The sequence below is a fragment of the Malurus melanocephalus genome, unplaced genomic scaffold (genome assembly GCF_030028575.1).
Source record: "Malurus melanocephalus ecotype Western Australia unplaced genomic scaffold, MMel_1.1 scaffold_50, whole genome shotgun sequence".
NCBI lineage: Eukaryota > Metazoa > Chordata > Aves > Passeriformes > Maluridae > Malurus > Malurus melanocephalus.
The window spans coordinates 2,809,214-2,825,942 of record NW_026623282.1 but is presented as its reverse complement, the minus strand read 5'-3'; the positions used below and the strand labels follow the sequence as shown (position 1 = coordinate 2,825,942).

At 34.5% G+C, this 16,729-nt stretch overlaps 1 protein-coding gene across 3 annotated transcripts in view; it reads left to right on the top strand.

The window, feature by feature from the left end:
• GRK4 (G protein-coupled receptor kinase 4) overlaps positions 1–13,887 on the top strand; it is a 34,859-nt gene extending 20,972 nt beyond the window's left edge. For 2 of the 3 annotated variants that reach the window (XM_057365286.1, XM_057365285.1), the window contains 9 exons: positions 165–305; positions 2,593–2,783; positions 4,265–4,302; positions 6,820–6,909; positions 7,451–7,659; positions 8,465–8,602; positions 9,199–9,336; positions 11,224–11,346; positions 12,806–13,887. In XM_057365286.1, the coding sequence (XP_057221269.1) occupies positions 165–305; positions 2,593–2,783; positions 4,265–4,302; positions 6,820–6,909; positions 7,451–7,659; positions 8,465–8,602; positions 9,199–9,336; positions 11,224–11,346; positions 12,806–12,859 (1,122 nt within the window). In that variant the 3' untranslated portion in view covers positions 12,860–13,887. Of the gene's footprint in view, positions 1–164; positions 306–2,592; positions 2,784–4,264; positions 4,303–6,819; positions 6,910–7,450; positions 7,660–8,464; positions 8,611–9,198; positions 9,337–11,223; positions 11,347–12,805 lie in introns of those variants that run through there. The other variant, XM_057365287.1, reaches the window with a different exon arrangement.
• Positions 13,888–16,729: the final 2,842 nt, after the last annotated feature.

Here is a 16,729-nt window from a genome sequence, read left to right as displayed (position 1 = left end):
TTTTTAAGGTTGTTTCATGAGCGAAGGCTCTGTATTGATGCTTACAGACCATCATTTCTGAGAGCATTAAAGAGTTTGAAAAGAAAATAAAATTTTGTCTTATTTAAAATAAAAATTCTGAAAAAACCTCTAGCATCTCTGACACACTTTGCTTCATTTTGTAGGTCTGTGCCTGTCAAGTACGGGCAACAGGAAAAATGTACGCTTGCAAAAAGCTGGAAAAAAAGAGAATAAAGAAGAGGAAAGGAGAATCAATGGCTCTAAATGAAAAAAGAATTCTAGAAAAAGTGAATAGTAGGTTTGTAGTAAGTATCTCYTTCTGATCTTATTCTCAAAAATTTATCTCACTTTGTTTACTTCATTACAGTCTCTTCCAGGAACTTGGAGGCACAAGACTTGTCAAAATTGATTTAGAAAGTGGATCACTCTAGAGAGAAATGATTGATWCAATAAGTATGTTTTGTGTGTGATTGTGAATAATTCTGTGCAGAGGCTTTTTTTTTGATCCACCTGCTTTATTTCTCACATCCAGAACATTAGGCTGTATTTCAGCATTCCGAAGCCCCTGAATCCTTATCATCTGAAGTGATTTTCCTAGCATTTGTTAGTCTGTTGCTGATATATTTCAGGATAAACATGAGATTTTAACTGTGTATCRTTCAGGTTATGTTGCTTTGCTGCGTACCAAGGCTTAAAGAGGTGTCTTGGATGTGAAACAATTAACTTTTTAATGGAACTCCCACGTAATGGAAAGCTGAGTTTTAATACTTAAACCTGATGCTATTATGTAAATTATGGTCTTTTAGTAGCCCTAATWACTAAGCAGTGAAAGAAGTTRGAATGATCAAAGATATRCCAAATAAAACTTACCCCAGGTAAKGTTTRCTTTTAAATTGGAATATTGTCATTTAAATGTTAATTTTAAATGCATTTTTCTTTGGCTTAAAATCCATTTACTTATAAATTTTACATTGCTGTTCATAGAGGATTTTAAAGTTCCTRTCTTAGAGGAAAGTTATTTATAAATATATATGTATAAAATATGTATGTATGTATTTTCTGAAAAACTTTATCTATTAAAATAAAAGAACCCTGTAGAATATTGCTAGCTAAAAGAAAAATTAAGAACCTGCTGGCCAGATACATTAATATTTTAAACAATTGTAAATTATGGTCTGGTATAAATATGCTAATGTTATTTTTGCATGAGGCTTCTGGGCTTGAATTGATTGAAACTGAACCCAGAGAGTACCTGAATTGATCCATAAATTACTATAAAAGTGAAACTTCTATTTTTGAGTAACATTTTTCTYAGCATATAGAAATACTGTAGATCARTAATTCATTCACRTTGGATTTGAAATMATTTTATAAAATTGGGCATGAGTTATTTCCCTCTTGCTATCCAGTGGTGGGTTTTTCATGCAGCAGACAAGATCTATGTCTAAGATTTGCAGTAATACTGGTTTTGAAGTGGGTAGATAACTTGTCATGCCTCTGTCACAAGTATAGTCTTAAATAGCTGGATACGTCAGTTAAAACCACTAAATGGCAATCTTTGCCTTGAGTAGCTGATTTCTATATTTGTTTAGTTTATTATTTAGTATTGGATTTATGCTTCCGAAGAAAGAGTCTGTACCTATTACTGAATTAGGGCTTTTATTTACTTGTTCTGAATTTAAAAAAAAATTATTGAGTAAAAAAACTCTACTGATTCTTTTATTTAGCTTACTTATCTAATGTAAACTAAGTATGTTTGAATTCCATTGCTCTTAGTATCAGTTACGTAATCTCTGTAGATAATTTTGAAGATCCTACCAGTTGATCATCTGCATAGCATAGCTTTTCCTACTGAAAATGAATTTGTAACTTAGTTGCATTTTTAGTGTATTACATTGTGTTAAATAAAGTGGGTTTTTAARATTTACAAGTCTACTTTAAAACTTTAAATGCACTTTAAAACTTTTACCTAAAACCTTAAAAAAGTGGTGCTTCGTGGGGCCTGTCAGCACCATATCTCATGTACAGTGAGAAGACTGTAAAGAGTTKTACTGAGTCTTTACTGTTGGCAAGTTCTAAATCAGGGAAATACGCAGTTACCTGAGGAGGAAGCAGGGGTAGGAATAGAAGCTACACATTTGATKTAAAATCTTGAGTTTCTTTAATTTAGGGCAGTTTTGAGTCTTGTAGAAGTTCAGGAAGATGGTTTGGCAGTGCATAATTCCTGAGGCACTAATCAAATTAGGTATAAGCTCCTAAATGTCTGGACAAAGAGTAATGCAGGTACCATGCGGCTGAGGAGCATCATCAATAACTGCATTTTCAGCTCCATAGAACTGGAGCTCTATGATATCTAAACAGATCTGCCACTATGCTTTTGTATTGTGTATATTATTTGTGTATGCAGGCAAATTAGTCTGAATACCTTTGTGTCTTCCAGTTCTCTGCAGGTGTGATTTTCTACTTGCATGTTTTGTTCTCTCTGTTTTGAAAAAAGGATTCATAAGATGATTGTATTGGAAAAAAGATCTGTGAATTGTTTTGGGGTTTGTGAATGAATAATGGTTGTGTTCTTGCCCTGCCTATTTTTAGGTTAGTTTATCCTATACATACGAGACGAAAGATGCCCTGTGTTTAGTATTAACCATAATGAATGGAGGGGATCTGAAGTTTCACATMTATAATATGGGAAATCCTGGCTTTGATGAAGAAAGGGCTATTTTCTATGCTGCAGAGCTGTGCTGTGGTCTGGAGGATTTGCAAAGGGAGAGAATTGTTTACAGGTGAGTGTTACCTACAGTTACTCGTACTTTTCCATGTCTGTTCAACAATGAACATATTTTGTTTTCTACTAAAACAAATTTATATTTTGATTTCATTGTAAAAGAAACAAAAAAAAWTGTTTAGTTGTCCTTTTCATGGCATATCCTTTGTAATTACTCATATGTCTTCTTACTGTTAGTTTAGGCCTAGRTGCTTGGTATATTTTAAAACAGTATAAAGTTGATTCAAGTTTYGTTTGTAAAATGAAGGTAAATGATGATTTACAAAACAAACTAATTTATAATTCAAATAAATAAATTTGAATAAATCCTGCCCACTACAAAGTAGTTCAGAGAGGGCAATAGAAGTCCCTGRCTACATTGCATGTTATGCTCACAAGGGTAACAGGATAGTCATAGTCCATATGAAAAACTTTATTCTAGTTTTATTTCAGGTCCCTCCCATAAACATATTATTGCTTTTGAATTAATGAAACTATCAGAAGCTTTATGCATTGCAATAGAGATTGTATGATTTTAATGCTGTTTTGTCTCCRTACATACATCATTTAAACCCTGGTATGCATTAATATTACAGAACAAGCAAAATAAATTTAGTGGTGGACCAAGAATGCTTTCTTTATACTTCTGCTGTGTAACACCAAGTATCCCTGGTTTCAAAGAATATTTGAAATAGAACTTCAATATAATGAGTCTTAGTCTTTTCCCTCCCCAGARTAGAAGACCAACATACACATAAAGACACAGAGCGGGAGGTGGCAKGACCAGACTGAATCAGGCTTATGCTGATGGTTGGATGTGGTTGCCTAGAGAATTTGGCCAATATTGCAATATAACACAGTGTGTTTTGGCATACCTGTAGGAGGGAAGCAGGGGTGAGAGATTTCAGCAGCTACAAGTAGGTCATTTCACATTGCCCAAGTGAAAATGAAACTGGTTGTTTAAAATACAAAAYAGCAACAAAAAAAACCCAAACAAAACAGAAGACCCTATACTGCAGCCCTGTGTTTAGGCCCAATTTGTTAGCCATTTGCCTACAAGAAAACCTTCAAACAAGTGAACAAGTGTGTCAAATCCTAGTGTTATTAGGTTTTTTTTTTAATTCTAATATCTCCTGTTTTTTTCTGAACTGTAATCTTACATTTCATGTCAATTTTTTAATATTATAGGGATTGTCAAGACTTAAAATCATGAGAAGCAGAGCATCTTTCTGACATTTTAATATAGTTAATCTTACAAAATAATGGAACTTTAACATGAATACACGTACTATAGAGTATAATTTTATCAATATTTGCGGGGAAAAAAACCTACTTAGCTTTCTTAGTGAGCAATTGTCTCTCATTTAGAATGTCAACTCTAGAGACATTCTTCCCAAAAATTTTTATTTTATGTATTCAGTCTTCTGATGTGTCTATTTGAACTTGAGGGCTAATAATTTTGCCTTTATTTAATTCACATTTCTATTGTTTAATTTGTAGAGACTTGAAGCCAGAGAATATACTTCTTGATGACTGTGGTAAGTAAATATTAAAATTAATTTTGAAATCAGGAATTACACTCTAATTCACACCATGCCAAAAATGTAAGGGATTTCTTCATGATAAAAGAGACCTAATTGATGAATCATAATTTAACAAACAAAATACTACCCTTGCTTTTTAAAAAGCAGGGGAAAACTTTGGGGGTCAATCATGATGTTTGGAGGGTGAATTTTCTACCTTAAAATGACTACTTTTTTCCTTTTGTGCTTASTTCTGCCTATTCCCTTGATTTAAGATAGCTTAAGTTTTATATGGATTTGTTTCATTTATCCTTTCTTCAATTATGGAAACATGATTTGTTAGATGCAGGGCCAGAATTGTACTTAGTAGACCAGAATGTTTAGGCAGTAAGAAGAAATCTGAAGTATTTCTGTTGTAACATTTCAACTAYAAGAGGTTTGATGGTCCCTGATGCATATGTGGCTGGAAAGAATGAAGGAAGTACAAACAATATGAAGAAATGTTTGTAGTATTTTGTTTGTGAAAAGCCAGATTAATTTTCTTTAATGAYTTTGTATGCAAGTCATTACCAGAATCTTTTGAATTGACTGTACAACGTGGGCAGGAATTCTCTTCTAAGCTGTGGATGAATTTTACAAGTTTGTTCTTGTAGCACAAATCATTTTAGTTGAGRAAAAACTGTTTTTGAAGTCATTAGCACAGTATTTTTTTTTAAATCAGCATGTTCTGACTGATAAATTTCAAAAAAGATGATGCTTCAGAGAAGGCACTTTCCAAGCGCTGAAGCTTTSCTAGACATCAAATGCATTCTTTAATTTTTCTCTCCAGCAATGTCTTGGAAAAGCTGAAGGCTTCTTTGAGGAAAAATGTAGCCTTGCAGGACTGCACTAGAATGCTTTCTCTCTGCCAGGGATATTTTGATCTAGTTCCAGAGAGCGCAGGGGACTAATTAGAAAATCGCTTCAGGAGCTCGGATCTTGCACTTGAAAAGGGGTTCATCAGATGTCAGGGAATACAAGAATATCTCAATGTATTTAAAATAGCATTTGCCACTCCAGAGCATTTAGTTATTTCCGACCASTTTGTAGAGTGGTACTTGACTTTCTCCACTCTCTTTTCTCTCTCCATCCCCTGACTATCTAACATGTGTGTGTAAGAAATTAGTATGCTGTTAACTCATATTGATGCTGTAGAGCTTTTTGAATGTGAGAGTATATACGCACAAAGGTTACTTGGGCACTGGAATGGGCTACCCACAGAGSTGATGCAGTGTCCACTCTTGGAGGCTTTCTAAATAAGTATTTAAAAAGTCTTGGACACTTTGGGCTGGCTGCTTGCTCAGAAGGTTGTACTACAGACTTTCTGAAGTCCCTTCCRGCCTGAATCATTCTGTGAATCAGTGGTGTTTCTGTAAGAAACAGTATCCCTGTCCTTATAACCAGTATTAAAAATAAGTGTGGGGTTTGCTCTTTTTTTCTTTTTCCACAATGAATGTTTCTACAATTTTTTTTGTTTTAAAATTGAATTGAAAATGTAATTTTCCTTTCTTCTGTCTATACTTTTATATTTTTGTTAACAAAGTATCTTACGTGTTTTTAAATTATAACGTCAATACAATTCTTGCCTTGAAATGTCTTGAATGTGTTTGAAACAGTTCAGAGTCAATCCAACAAAAAACTGTATCAGTCCATGGGAATGTGAGGGAGAGTGGGGTGAATTTATTTCCATTGCYCTGCTTGGGCTGGTTCCCCATTGAGCAGTGCATGACAAATCAGTCTTCTGCCAGATGATTTCTGTGTTAGAGGTACTGATGTAAAGACCATGCATGATAGCGGAAGATCATCAGCTTGAGAAGTTTGGCTGATAAAGTGCAATTGAAGCTATTATCCACTTAGAAGTGATTCATATGAAGAGGAAATCCTAGAATTGAACTGATAYGTYACAATATAAATAATTCTGAGTAGGATATTGACTGGGCTGCTCTTGGTTTGGAGTAGGAGTGAGGATAGCATTTCCAAGTAGTCAGGTTTGGCATTATTGGGATATTTCATTAYAGGAAAACATGTTCTCTCAGTACAGGCTACAGTTTTCTCACATTTGGAATAAATAAAGTAAATTTTGGAGTTTCATTAGGAAGTCAGAAAGCTAAGTGCTCGTGGTGGGTATAAAGAATGGAAAAACACAACTGTTTGATGCTTAGRTACAGAATGTGAATTTTTAATTTCTATTTGTCGAAGAACAGCAGCCTATGACAGACCTAGGAATTATAGTGCTTAAGAACAAATTATTTTTGTATGACTTTCTGAAAATCAGTTATATCTGTGCCACTCTTTCTTCACATTTTTAGGGAAGAGCTGAATAAAGAACTCTTCTAGTTAAGTTAACTAAACTTAATGCTATGAGKATATGAATGTTTTGATACTTTGCAGTGGGGTTTTTTATGAGGTGTGCAATTGAATTTTTTTTGTTTTAAAAGCTATAATACTTTATTATTTTTGCTGATGATGTATAATTTATTTTAACATAAACAGGACATATCAGAATTTCAGATCTTGGATTAGCTGTGCAGATTCCTGAAGGTGAAACTGTCCGAGGACGTGTTGGGACTGTTGGTTACATGGGTATGTAAAGCATCCTTTGCTAGTTACATTTTACCAGAAAGTTTGCTTCTGTGAATATAAGAACTGTATTGGATTTGGTTTAGTTACTAGACATGTTAAAGGAAGAAAGAAGGTTATAGTGTGCATTCATAGGTGTTAGTAGTTAATTACAAACCTACTGGTAAACTTGAAAACTTAACTGAAAATTCTAGCTTTAGGTAGAGCTTCAAGGAAGCACCTAGTTTATTTCTGAGATTGAAAGAGAATTAGGGTCACAGGTAAACAGTCAAATTACTGTGACAATATGTTTCTTTCAATGCTTTGGAAAACTTCATTCTCAGTTTCTAAACAATACTGGTTTTAAGCATTAAAGAAATTAGATTTTTCTCTTGGATATAACCAGAGTCCTCATGGTAGAAATGAAAGTTTCTTCAAAGTACAGTGGAGCCACAAAAACATCTCTGCACAGGGCCAAAATAATACCTTTGAGTTTTTCCAATACATATATAATTAGTCGATTTAAAGTGAAATGTCATGGTGTGTGTTTGTTTTTGTTTTGTAGCTCCAGAAGTGCTCAAAAATGARAAGTACACATTCAGTCCTGATTGGTGGGGTCTTGGCTGTTTGATTTATGAAATGATTGAAGGACAGTCTCCCTTCAGGAAGCATAAGGAAAGGGTTAAACGGGATGAAATTGACCGGAGAGTAAAGGAAGACCAGGAAACSTACTCAGACAAGTTTTCAGAGGAGGCAAAATCCATCTGCAGGATGGTGGGTGAAGAGATGTAGAGGTTTGAAAATTAAATTTCTAATTCTTTWAAAGAGACCAACTACATAATTTTAATATCTTGAAAATTTTTYAAAACTGGAWTTCTTAAACCTTTATTTGGTTCACRTGAATGTGATTGTTCATGAATTGTTCAGTTATCAAACTTCAAGAATTCAGAACTTTTTCAAGATGTTCTGCTGYATAAATTGTTTTTCATCACCTGAATGAAATGGTCCAGCACTGTTTGGACCACKTTTAGTTATAGATGGACTACAATAGGATGCTCGACTTGGATACTGCATGGGAACAGGTGGCAGAGTAATACACAAGTTTCCTCACCTAAAACAGTAGCTACAAGACAATGCCTCCTTTTTTTTTTTCTATCTTGCCTGTTCTTAAATTTTTACAGACAGCTTCACAAGTTTTCTGTTGTGRTTTGTGCAAAAAATGTGCATTACTTAAGCCCATGAGAAAAAAAAAGTCTGTATTTCCTGACAGGAAAGCCTACTGCAAAGTCTGTACTGTCAAGTCTATTCAATATGGCATCAATTAAAATATTTTCGTATAAGTTTGGGTATAATCTTCAAATTATCTGCTTTCAGGGATTCTTTTGTCTATTGAAAATATATTTATTCCTTGAATGTTGTTTGGTTTCCAATTAATTTTGATTCATGATGAATTTTACCTAATAAGAGGCCAAGTAGCAAAATTAACTGATTGAAAGACATTGTATGTAGAGTTTTTTTGTTTTTTTTTTAAATGGTGGGATTATACCATGAATCAGCTTTTTTCTCCCTATATTTGCAGTTACTTGCTAAAAATCCAGGGGAACGACTGGGCTGCACTGAAGGAGGAGCTGCTGCTGTGAAGCAACATCCTATTTTCAAGAACATCAACTTCAAGAGGCTAGAAGCCAACATGTTAGAACCTCCATTCTTGCCAGATGTAAGTAGGTGAGACAGATTTGATTAGTATCTAAAAAGGCAAGAACTGTCATTATTCTATGTCAGCACTCGTATGAACTTGAGAGAGACCTTTAAAGTTATTTATGTTGGTAGGAGAATGCTATTGTGGCTATTGATGATAACTAATTGTTTTATGGCATTTCACCTGAGATCACAAAACAATTTACAATAGTGGTATTTATCTAGAGAGCTTTGTAGCTGATTTCTTAGCCCTTAAAAGTCCACTTCCATAGCTGCATAGATGCACAATAAATGAGGAATAACTTTAAAGAAAATACTTCAAAGTTGAAAGGAAGGTGACAGAAGATGAGYAAATTATGACAACCATTTAGACATCTAGACAAGCTGTTTCTGGTTTTGATAGTTCTTTTCTGTTACTTGCAGGATGGATGGAAGTGCACAGGTGCCTTATGAAACGAGTCTTTGTATTTCTGTTTTATAGAATAGCATAATTTGGTGATCAGCAGAATGCAGACATTTTGCTCACTTTTGCTCATCTAGGGAAAAAATACCCAAACCAAAYAAAAAGTCCCCAAATGCAAAACTTTAATGAAGCAATCTTGTATTGTACTGCAGCCACGTGCCGTTTATTGTAAAGATGTCCTGGACATTGAGCAGTTCTCAACAGTAAAAGGAGTGAACCTGGATACTACAGATGATGACTTCTATTCCAAATTTGTCACGGGTTGTGTCTCAATCCCTTGGCAAAATGAGGTAATGTACATTTCATAGATGATTATTTTCTACAGCAGTGTAGAATATTTAATAAAAGATATAATTATACTGACATTTTCTAGAAGATGTAAAGGAGTTTCTGCTTTAGTCATTTTTTCTGAGAGGCTTCAGAAAAAATATTTTTCTGAAAACAACTTGCTAAAATCTGAGATCTGTAGTAAATTTGCATAAACAGAGTCTGGCATCTTGTCATCATAGGCACAGCTTACAGAACAGTATTAGTATGAGTAAGACCACCTTTTCCTCRTTCTTCTGTCGCATGTTATTCATTATTGCTGTTCACAGGAGAGGGAGTCAGTGCTGTTCCAAGTATTCAAAAGCWAATAGGTGCAGTGCAAGCTGTTTGTATATAGCCTGTGTATCAATAGATTCTCCAAGGGACAGTAACACAGAATTGCAGACTCACCTTTTTCAAGGTTTCAAAACAAACAGTTCAATATCAGTTGAGTCAGACTTTAAAGTTTTTTCATGTGCCTAGTGAATGAGTATTCTAGTATYCTGCATACTGTACTAGAATTTTGCTGCCTCTACATGCAATTCAAATACTCTTAACTGTTTCAGCAAGAGCACTCAGTAACAATTACTTAAAATTGTAGTTCTTGTTATGAAAGCCTTCCCTTTGTAAGGTGTTCGTGACTTTCTGAAATGACTATTGTCTTGAATTCTACTAGTATAGTTTCTTTCCAGTCAGATTGCATTTTACTTAAAGCTTGAACACAATAGAATAGCAATTTCTGAACAATTTGGAGGAAAAAGTACATTCCCTTTTGTTTTCCTTTTGTTTTTTTACATTACATTAAGAAGAATATTTGAAAAGGTGTCATTTGACATACAAAGTTTTCACTGAGAAACAGTGAACCTTGAGAAATAAATATTTCCTATGCTGTGTTGTAATTCTGAATTTCAGAGTATGATATAATAATTAAAAAAATGCACTGCAGCATAATAACTAATCCCACATAGAGTGATAAAGTTGGAAGTAGTTGTGGAATTCTGGTAATGGCAGTTCCTTTTCTTCAAGGAACAACTGCAGATGTCATTGTACATTTGGGCTTACTTTTTCTTTTAATTCACATTACTGAACTGTCCCTCAAATTTTTGTCTCTCAAGAATTCCTCTTKGCATTCCATAATTTACCCAATGTCATGGTTTGCAACAAAAGCAGGCTGCCTTTCTTCTTATTCCTCTTTATGCCCTTTGTCACTCCACAAGATGTGTGCATTTGGCTGCCTGCTGTTGTGACAGGCCCTTACCAGTGGCCCTTACCAGTAAATGGCAGCTAGATGTGGGTATTAACCACTCCCYCCTTCTGACCCTGCCTGTTGGTTACATTTTGGCATTTACTCTTCCTGCTGTTCTTTCTCCACCCAGTAATTGTGGCTTTTTTTCTTTTGTTTCTGTGTACACAGACAAAGATTATTTCAAAATCCCTTGCATCTCTCCAGAGACCCATCTTCATTATATCTTTTTTTCCTTCCATGTCATGTTTATTGATGAAGTTCAGTCTAGGGTATAGAGAGATTACATTTTTTAGGCTGGACTGCTCTGAAATGAGCAAAATACCTGAAAGGTATTTTGGTTCTAAAAACTTCTTAGTGCATCATGGACAGAAGAAAGGCAAGAATGCAAAAAAGCAAGGGAGCACCTGTCACTACCTGTGTGATAGTGCTCTCATTGCTCTTCAATTTGTTGAGTGCACAGGGAGAGTCAATGTCAACTTTGTGCCTCCTTTTGGAGCTCTGTGAGTGGTGTAGTTTGACGGATGAATTTTTAAGTGTTAGAAGTACCCAGCCAGAGTAAATAGATAATATCTGGAACTTGAGAGGCTTTTATGGATATTTCATTTATATTTCATATGTTTCAAAGATGATTGAAACGGGATGCTTTGAAGATATCAATGCATATGAAACCGATGGTACTGTGTCACCAGACAGGGAGAAGTCTCCTAAACCAAAGAGAGGCTTCTTTCACAGACTTTTTAGTGGAGAGGTAAGGGTATTTCTTTTCTTTCATAAGAAAATTAACTTCAATTTTAAAAAAAAGTAATTTGTGATAAGAAAAACAAGTTGTTCACTGAATATTGAAACAAATTAAATCTGTTTTGTTATGGCTTTGACCCTCCACTGCATGTCAGAAATTAGGGCAATCCCCATAATTCTGGGAAGTTTTCCTCCCTAAGGATTCTGTCCTCCTCTATTTACCTGGGAATAAGGTAGTGGGTTCTGTTAAAAGCTATAGACCTGAAGGTGCTATAGACCCTCCTTTGCTAARGAGTTTAATTTGGGTCTTGCTTTTTATATATTTTGCTATTTTTTAATGAAAGCTGTGGAAATGTCTTCAGAGATAATTAAAGCCCTGTATCAAATCTAGTAATAAATAAGTAAATAAACAAAATTAAGTGTATATCCATTAAATAAGTAAATAAGTAGAAATATCTCCAAAATGAATGATAAGAAGCATCAACAAAACATGTTAAAATACCTTAGGCAGTTTAATGCCTTTACCAAAACAACCTGATATATCTTTACATAGCTGATAATGCACAGCCTTTTATTACATACAGATTTCTACTCTTTAGTAGAAGAAGCTGAAGAATTTCTTGCTCACAGAATTGAGCATTTACCGCCTAGAAGACACGTCATGTATTGTAATTGCCTAYAGGATGTAAGAAATAGACTATTTGTAAAGATTTGCAGTTGAAGATGTTCTGTACAATTCTGCTTGCTCAGTGTGCCTGCACTTAGAGAGGAATTATCTTGAGAAGCTTGAGTATATTCCAGTAGTGAACACTTGCATAGAAATTACTTTTGCTTTCAAGCAGAAATGGAATTTTGAAATAGCTAGGAGCATATCGGTAAGTAGCCACAGCAGGGCCATGTATTAAAATTGCATGAAGAGATTTTTTGTCTTCGGCTGGCAATTCACCTTTCTAAAATGGTACAATGCTAATGGAATGTATAATGGTGCTGTCATTTTTAGTTCACCTTTTCAAATTCACTTTTCCCCCACTTAGAGTAATGGAATAGAAGTGAAGGTTGAGTGTACTAATTATTTCACATAGCTAAAGTTAAAKCTTTTGTCTTTCTGTAGTCTTTTCCAGCCAAAAATCTTCAGGATTCATACCGTCCCAAGATACAATTCTATATATTGAGAAGAAGTCCTAAAAAAATAATTATGGTTTGAGAGTTTTGAACTAATAGGACTGCAGTTAATTGTCTTGTGAAGTTAAAAGAAGGAAAGAATTTAGTGTTAAATTAAATTTTAATGATTGGAGATTTGGTGTTGAGATTATGGCTTCCTTTGATTTTTCCYAAAGCATTTAGTTAGGATGGAGTAAAATGTACTTGGAAAAAGACCCACCCTCCAGCCTTCTTGTGCCCCATAAAACACACAAAAAAACAGTAGTATCRGTTCTGCAGCTGAGCTGTCTGTTTGTCTTCTCTTGCAGGTCTGCTTTAAATCTGATTGCAGTGATGATGAGCAGGAGTCCTCCAGACTTTAAATCATTTTATGCTCATCGAAAAGAATGAGCAAACGTTAAATGTTTTATATCTCTGTAGCAAATTGTATTATATATATTTTTTATCTGAGTTCAAGGATTTTTGTACATTTGTACTTCATTTGTTTTAAGATGTATATTTTCACTAAAGCTTAATTGTACAAAAAGCAATGAGTGCCATTTGAGTGAGTGTGTTTCTGTATGTATTTGATTTATCTTGATTATTTTTTTTCCCAGTGGAATGAATCTAGAAAACTAAAAGGATTTTAAAGCACAGAGATAATATCTATGATGTCAATGTAACTTGACTTTGTATGCTCCTGGTAAAACTTCTTGTTGATTAGGATCTTTATTAGCAGTTTTCTTAACTGTAAAATTGCTGTACTGACAAATTTAATCATTCTGGTATTATCCAGCAGCATGGCAGTGCTATTACCTAATGTATCTCTCAAGAAACTGCTAAGAAAAAAAAAAGGAATTCAGTGCACTGTGGCCTGCTATTAGGAAWTGCTCTTTACTATCTGGCTCTGTAGAATCTCTCTCTGTATTTCTGTATAAAGAAAACTTTTAACATTTATCTTCATCCTGTAACCATCTGTAGTATCCATTCTTCTCTTTTCTACACATCTTACACCTCCTCTCCATACAGTTTCTTGACATGAGCCATGCAAGTAGACCTATGCTGAAATTTTATAACTGTATTTTGAAAATTTCGTTGTCTTTACTAGAAGAACTTCTTTTTACCTGTGGGGACACCTTTTTATTTTATTTTCTGTAAATGAAGTTGGTTTAAACTCTATGTAGGATGTTACAGTTTTGTAAGGGGTTAAAAAAAAAAGCATGGACTCTTCTTTCTAACCTGCTCTCTGCTTATATTGTAATAAATGATGTTCTAGGGTTGACAGCGATCACTGCCACTGGGGGAAGGGCAAAGTAGCATTAAGTATTGAATTCAATTATGTAAATATTTTTTTCTTATAGCTTTTTGAAACAGAAACATTAAAACATGCCTTTAATGGTTTCTTAACACAGATGTGGAGCTGGTATTGAAGTTTGTTATGTTTACGTGATGTTCATTAGCAAAACTAACAAAAGCTGCTTGCCGTTCTTCTGGACTCAGAGTAGGTCAGATGTCTTATTTTGTAAAATTTCCAGTAAAACTATTAATCTGGGTATGAGAGTCAATTTAAAGAGGACATTTTATTGAAAGCCTCTTCTGTTTTCAAAATTTGAGTTGGGTACTTGAAATGCCCTTGGAGTTGGAGACATGACCTTAGTTGAATATTTTGTTCTGTATTCTGAAGATCTGTCTCAACTGTGCATGCAGTTTTTTCCTTTCAAATTTCTGGGGCACTAACCAGACCACACATATATTGTACACACAAAGCAAATGAWTAGCCTCCCATCTCAGAAAGATCTCTGTTTGTGATCAGCAGACCCACTGGAAGAAACTTCAGCTGCATCTGRGAAACTCACAAGATATATTTGATATTCAAGACTATCATCAGGTTTTAATTCACTGTATTTGGTCTCTAAAGACAAATGTTTTAATGGATTAGAATTTGAGAAAAATGGAGAACCAGTATGTTGCAGTACTCTACTGGGGCTCATCTGGTGTCTCTCTGAAATTGTTCCTCTTGGCTACTGTGCCACAGAAATGAGAAATGAGACTGTTTTCCTKTGTTTTCAGTGTATTTTCCCTCCAGTCTAAAACAGCACACAAGACAGCAAAATTACTGTTTTAGAGAATACAAAGGGAGAAATTGGCACAGAGAGTTTGAATGAATTACTGGAAGATGGTCTGATGTAATAGTGAAGGGAGGCTTGACAGAAATATTTGAAGTAAGGGTGTTGGCTAGAGCAATTATGTGTGAGACAATGAGCTGGCAGTCTGACCTGACCCTCTTTATTTTGTACCACAGCAATAGAAGGACTCTAAATTTTAAAGMTGGGAATGGAAAAATGGGGAAGTAACAGAAGTGTTTTACACATATGTACATGGTTGGAGAAATCATAGTTTCTCTGATTAAGGGGTTTGAATTTTAAAGATCTTAGGCTTGCTGCTCTGAGGCAAAGGTGAAAAACACCTGTATGTCTGTATAAACACCTGACACACAGGTTGACAGTCTGGATTTAATGTCTTTGTAGACTAACTTGAAATTTGGGGAAGAATACAATGGCCACAAATAGAGTAAATTTTATGAAGAAAATAGAGGAATTTGCTTTAACAAATTTTAAAAAAAGATGGAAAGTCTATTTATCATGTATTTCAAGTTTTCTTTGAGCATTGGAGATGGAGATTAATCTTCACTTAAAAAAAAATCAACTTCATTTTGGAGGGTTGAGGCTTAACACATATTCTRCAGGGATTTGTGAAGAAAGAAGGCTAGATGAAGAGAAAAGGAAATTGTTCCTAAAAAGTGATTATTTTCATGTCTGCTTCTTTGGACAAAGTAACTCCATGTAAAAAAGTGAGAACTTGTTTGTTTTTAGGAAATTTTACTTAGTTTAATTTCTCAAGTTTTTCTTAAGTGCAGAATAGTACTATTGAATTGGTTTTGACCTAARTTCTGTTGGGTTTGGGGTTTGCTTTTTTTTTGGTTGGTTGGTTGTTTTGTTGGTTGATTGGTTGTTTTCCCCCCGATAGGCTCAAGATGATATTTTTCTACTACAAACCTGTCCCTTTTGGCTAGAAATACAAGAACATAATAATGACTAGATATTATCTAATATGAATTCCCTAAATAATTAGAAAAAACAAAAGACTGAAAGGATCAAAGTAACTGTCCTTACACGATGCATGGAGGTGAAGGTGTTATGCTGTTTAAGATAACTAACATTAGTTAAAAGTCTTTACTGGAGTATTAGGAGCTTGAAGATGCATCTTGAAAGCAGGAAAGGCTAAGGAGAGGGGAGAACACCTGAAAGCAAAATATCATCGTGTAATAAATTTAATACAAACTTARCTCTTGATTTTTTTTAGGACACAACTGGGACAAAGAAGGGGGAAGGTAGCAGGTTGTGTTTACTGATTATGTAGCCTTTTACTTCCATGAAACTGTTTGGGGTGGGATGGGGGAAGCCAACATAGCTTCTTGTAATTCAGCATGACTTTATTCTCTAGACCCATGTGTTAGAAGGCTTTAATAGCAGCAAGACAATCCAACAGCTTAACTGATTTGTTTTACTGGTGCAAGATTGGGAAAGACCTATGGAATTYCATGGAGTTATTTGCATGAGATCAGCCCCTCTTTTCTGTGGTGTGTATTTCCAGGCATTTCTGTATGTAAATCCTAATGTCTGCTTGTGCATACCTCATCAATCTCTCTATTTAGCTGAAAATTCAGAAACTGTGAAACAATGTACCAGTATCTTACTGGTTTCTCTTAATGCTTCTCAATGTTGTGACCAACGGAATAGAAATTTCATGCCTCAGGGTTGGTTTTTTCAATTAAAAAAGCTGTCAGCTTCCCCCTGCGATGTGTTCATAATAGAAATGGTGTTGTTTCTGGATTATAAAAACAACAAAACAGTCTCAGCTAAAAAAAAGAGCATTTAAAAATAATAGTAAGTAGGAGAAAACCTGKGGTATTTCTGTAATAGCAAGAGCGTTATTGACAAACCTTAGCCTTTAATAGCTGTTGTCTCTTTTTTTTTCCCCCAAATCATTCTTAAAACGGTAGTCCTGAATGTTTTTGAGTATGAAAGAGAATTATCTCCATATAATAATAAAATTGTCTGGCTTATAAATCAATAACAATGCATTTTTAGGATGCACTTCAATTTTTCAAACTATACTGATGTAAGGTTTTTTCATTGCMATATGTACAGAGAATACTTGTTTACAAGTTACTGAAATAAGGCAACAGAAGT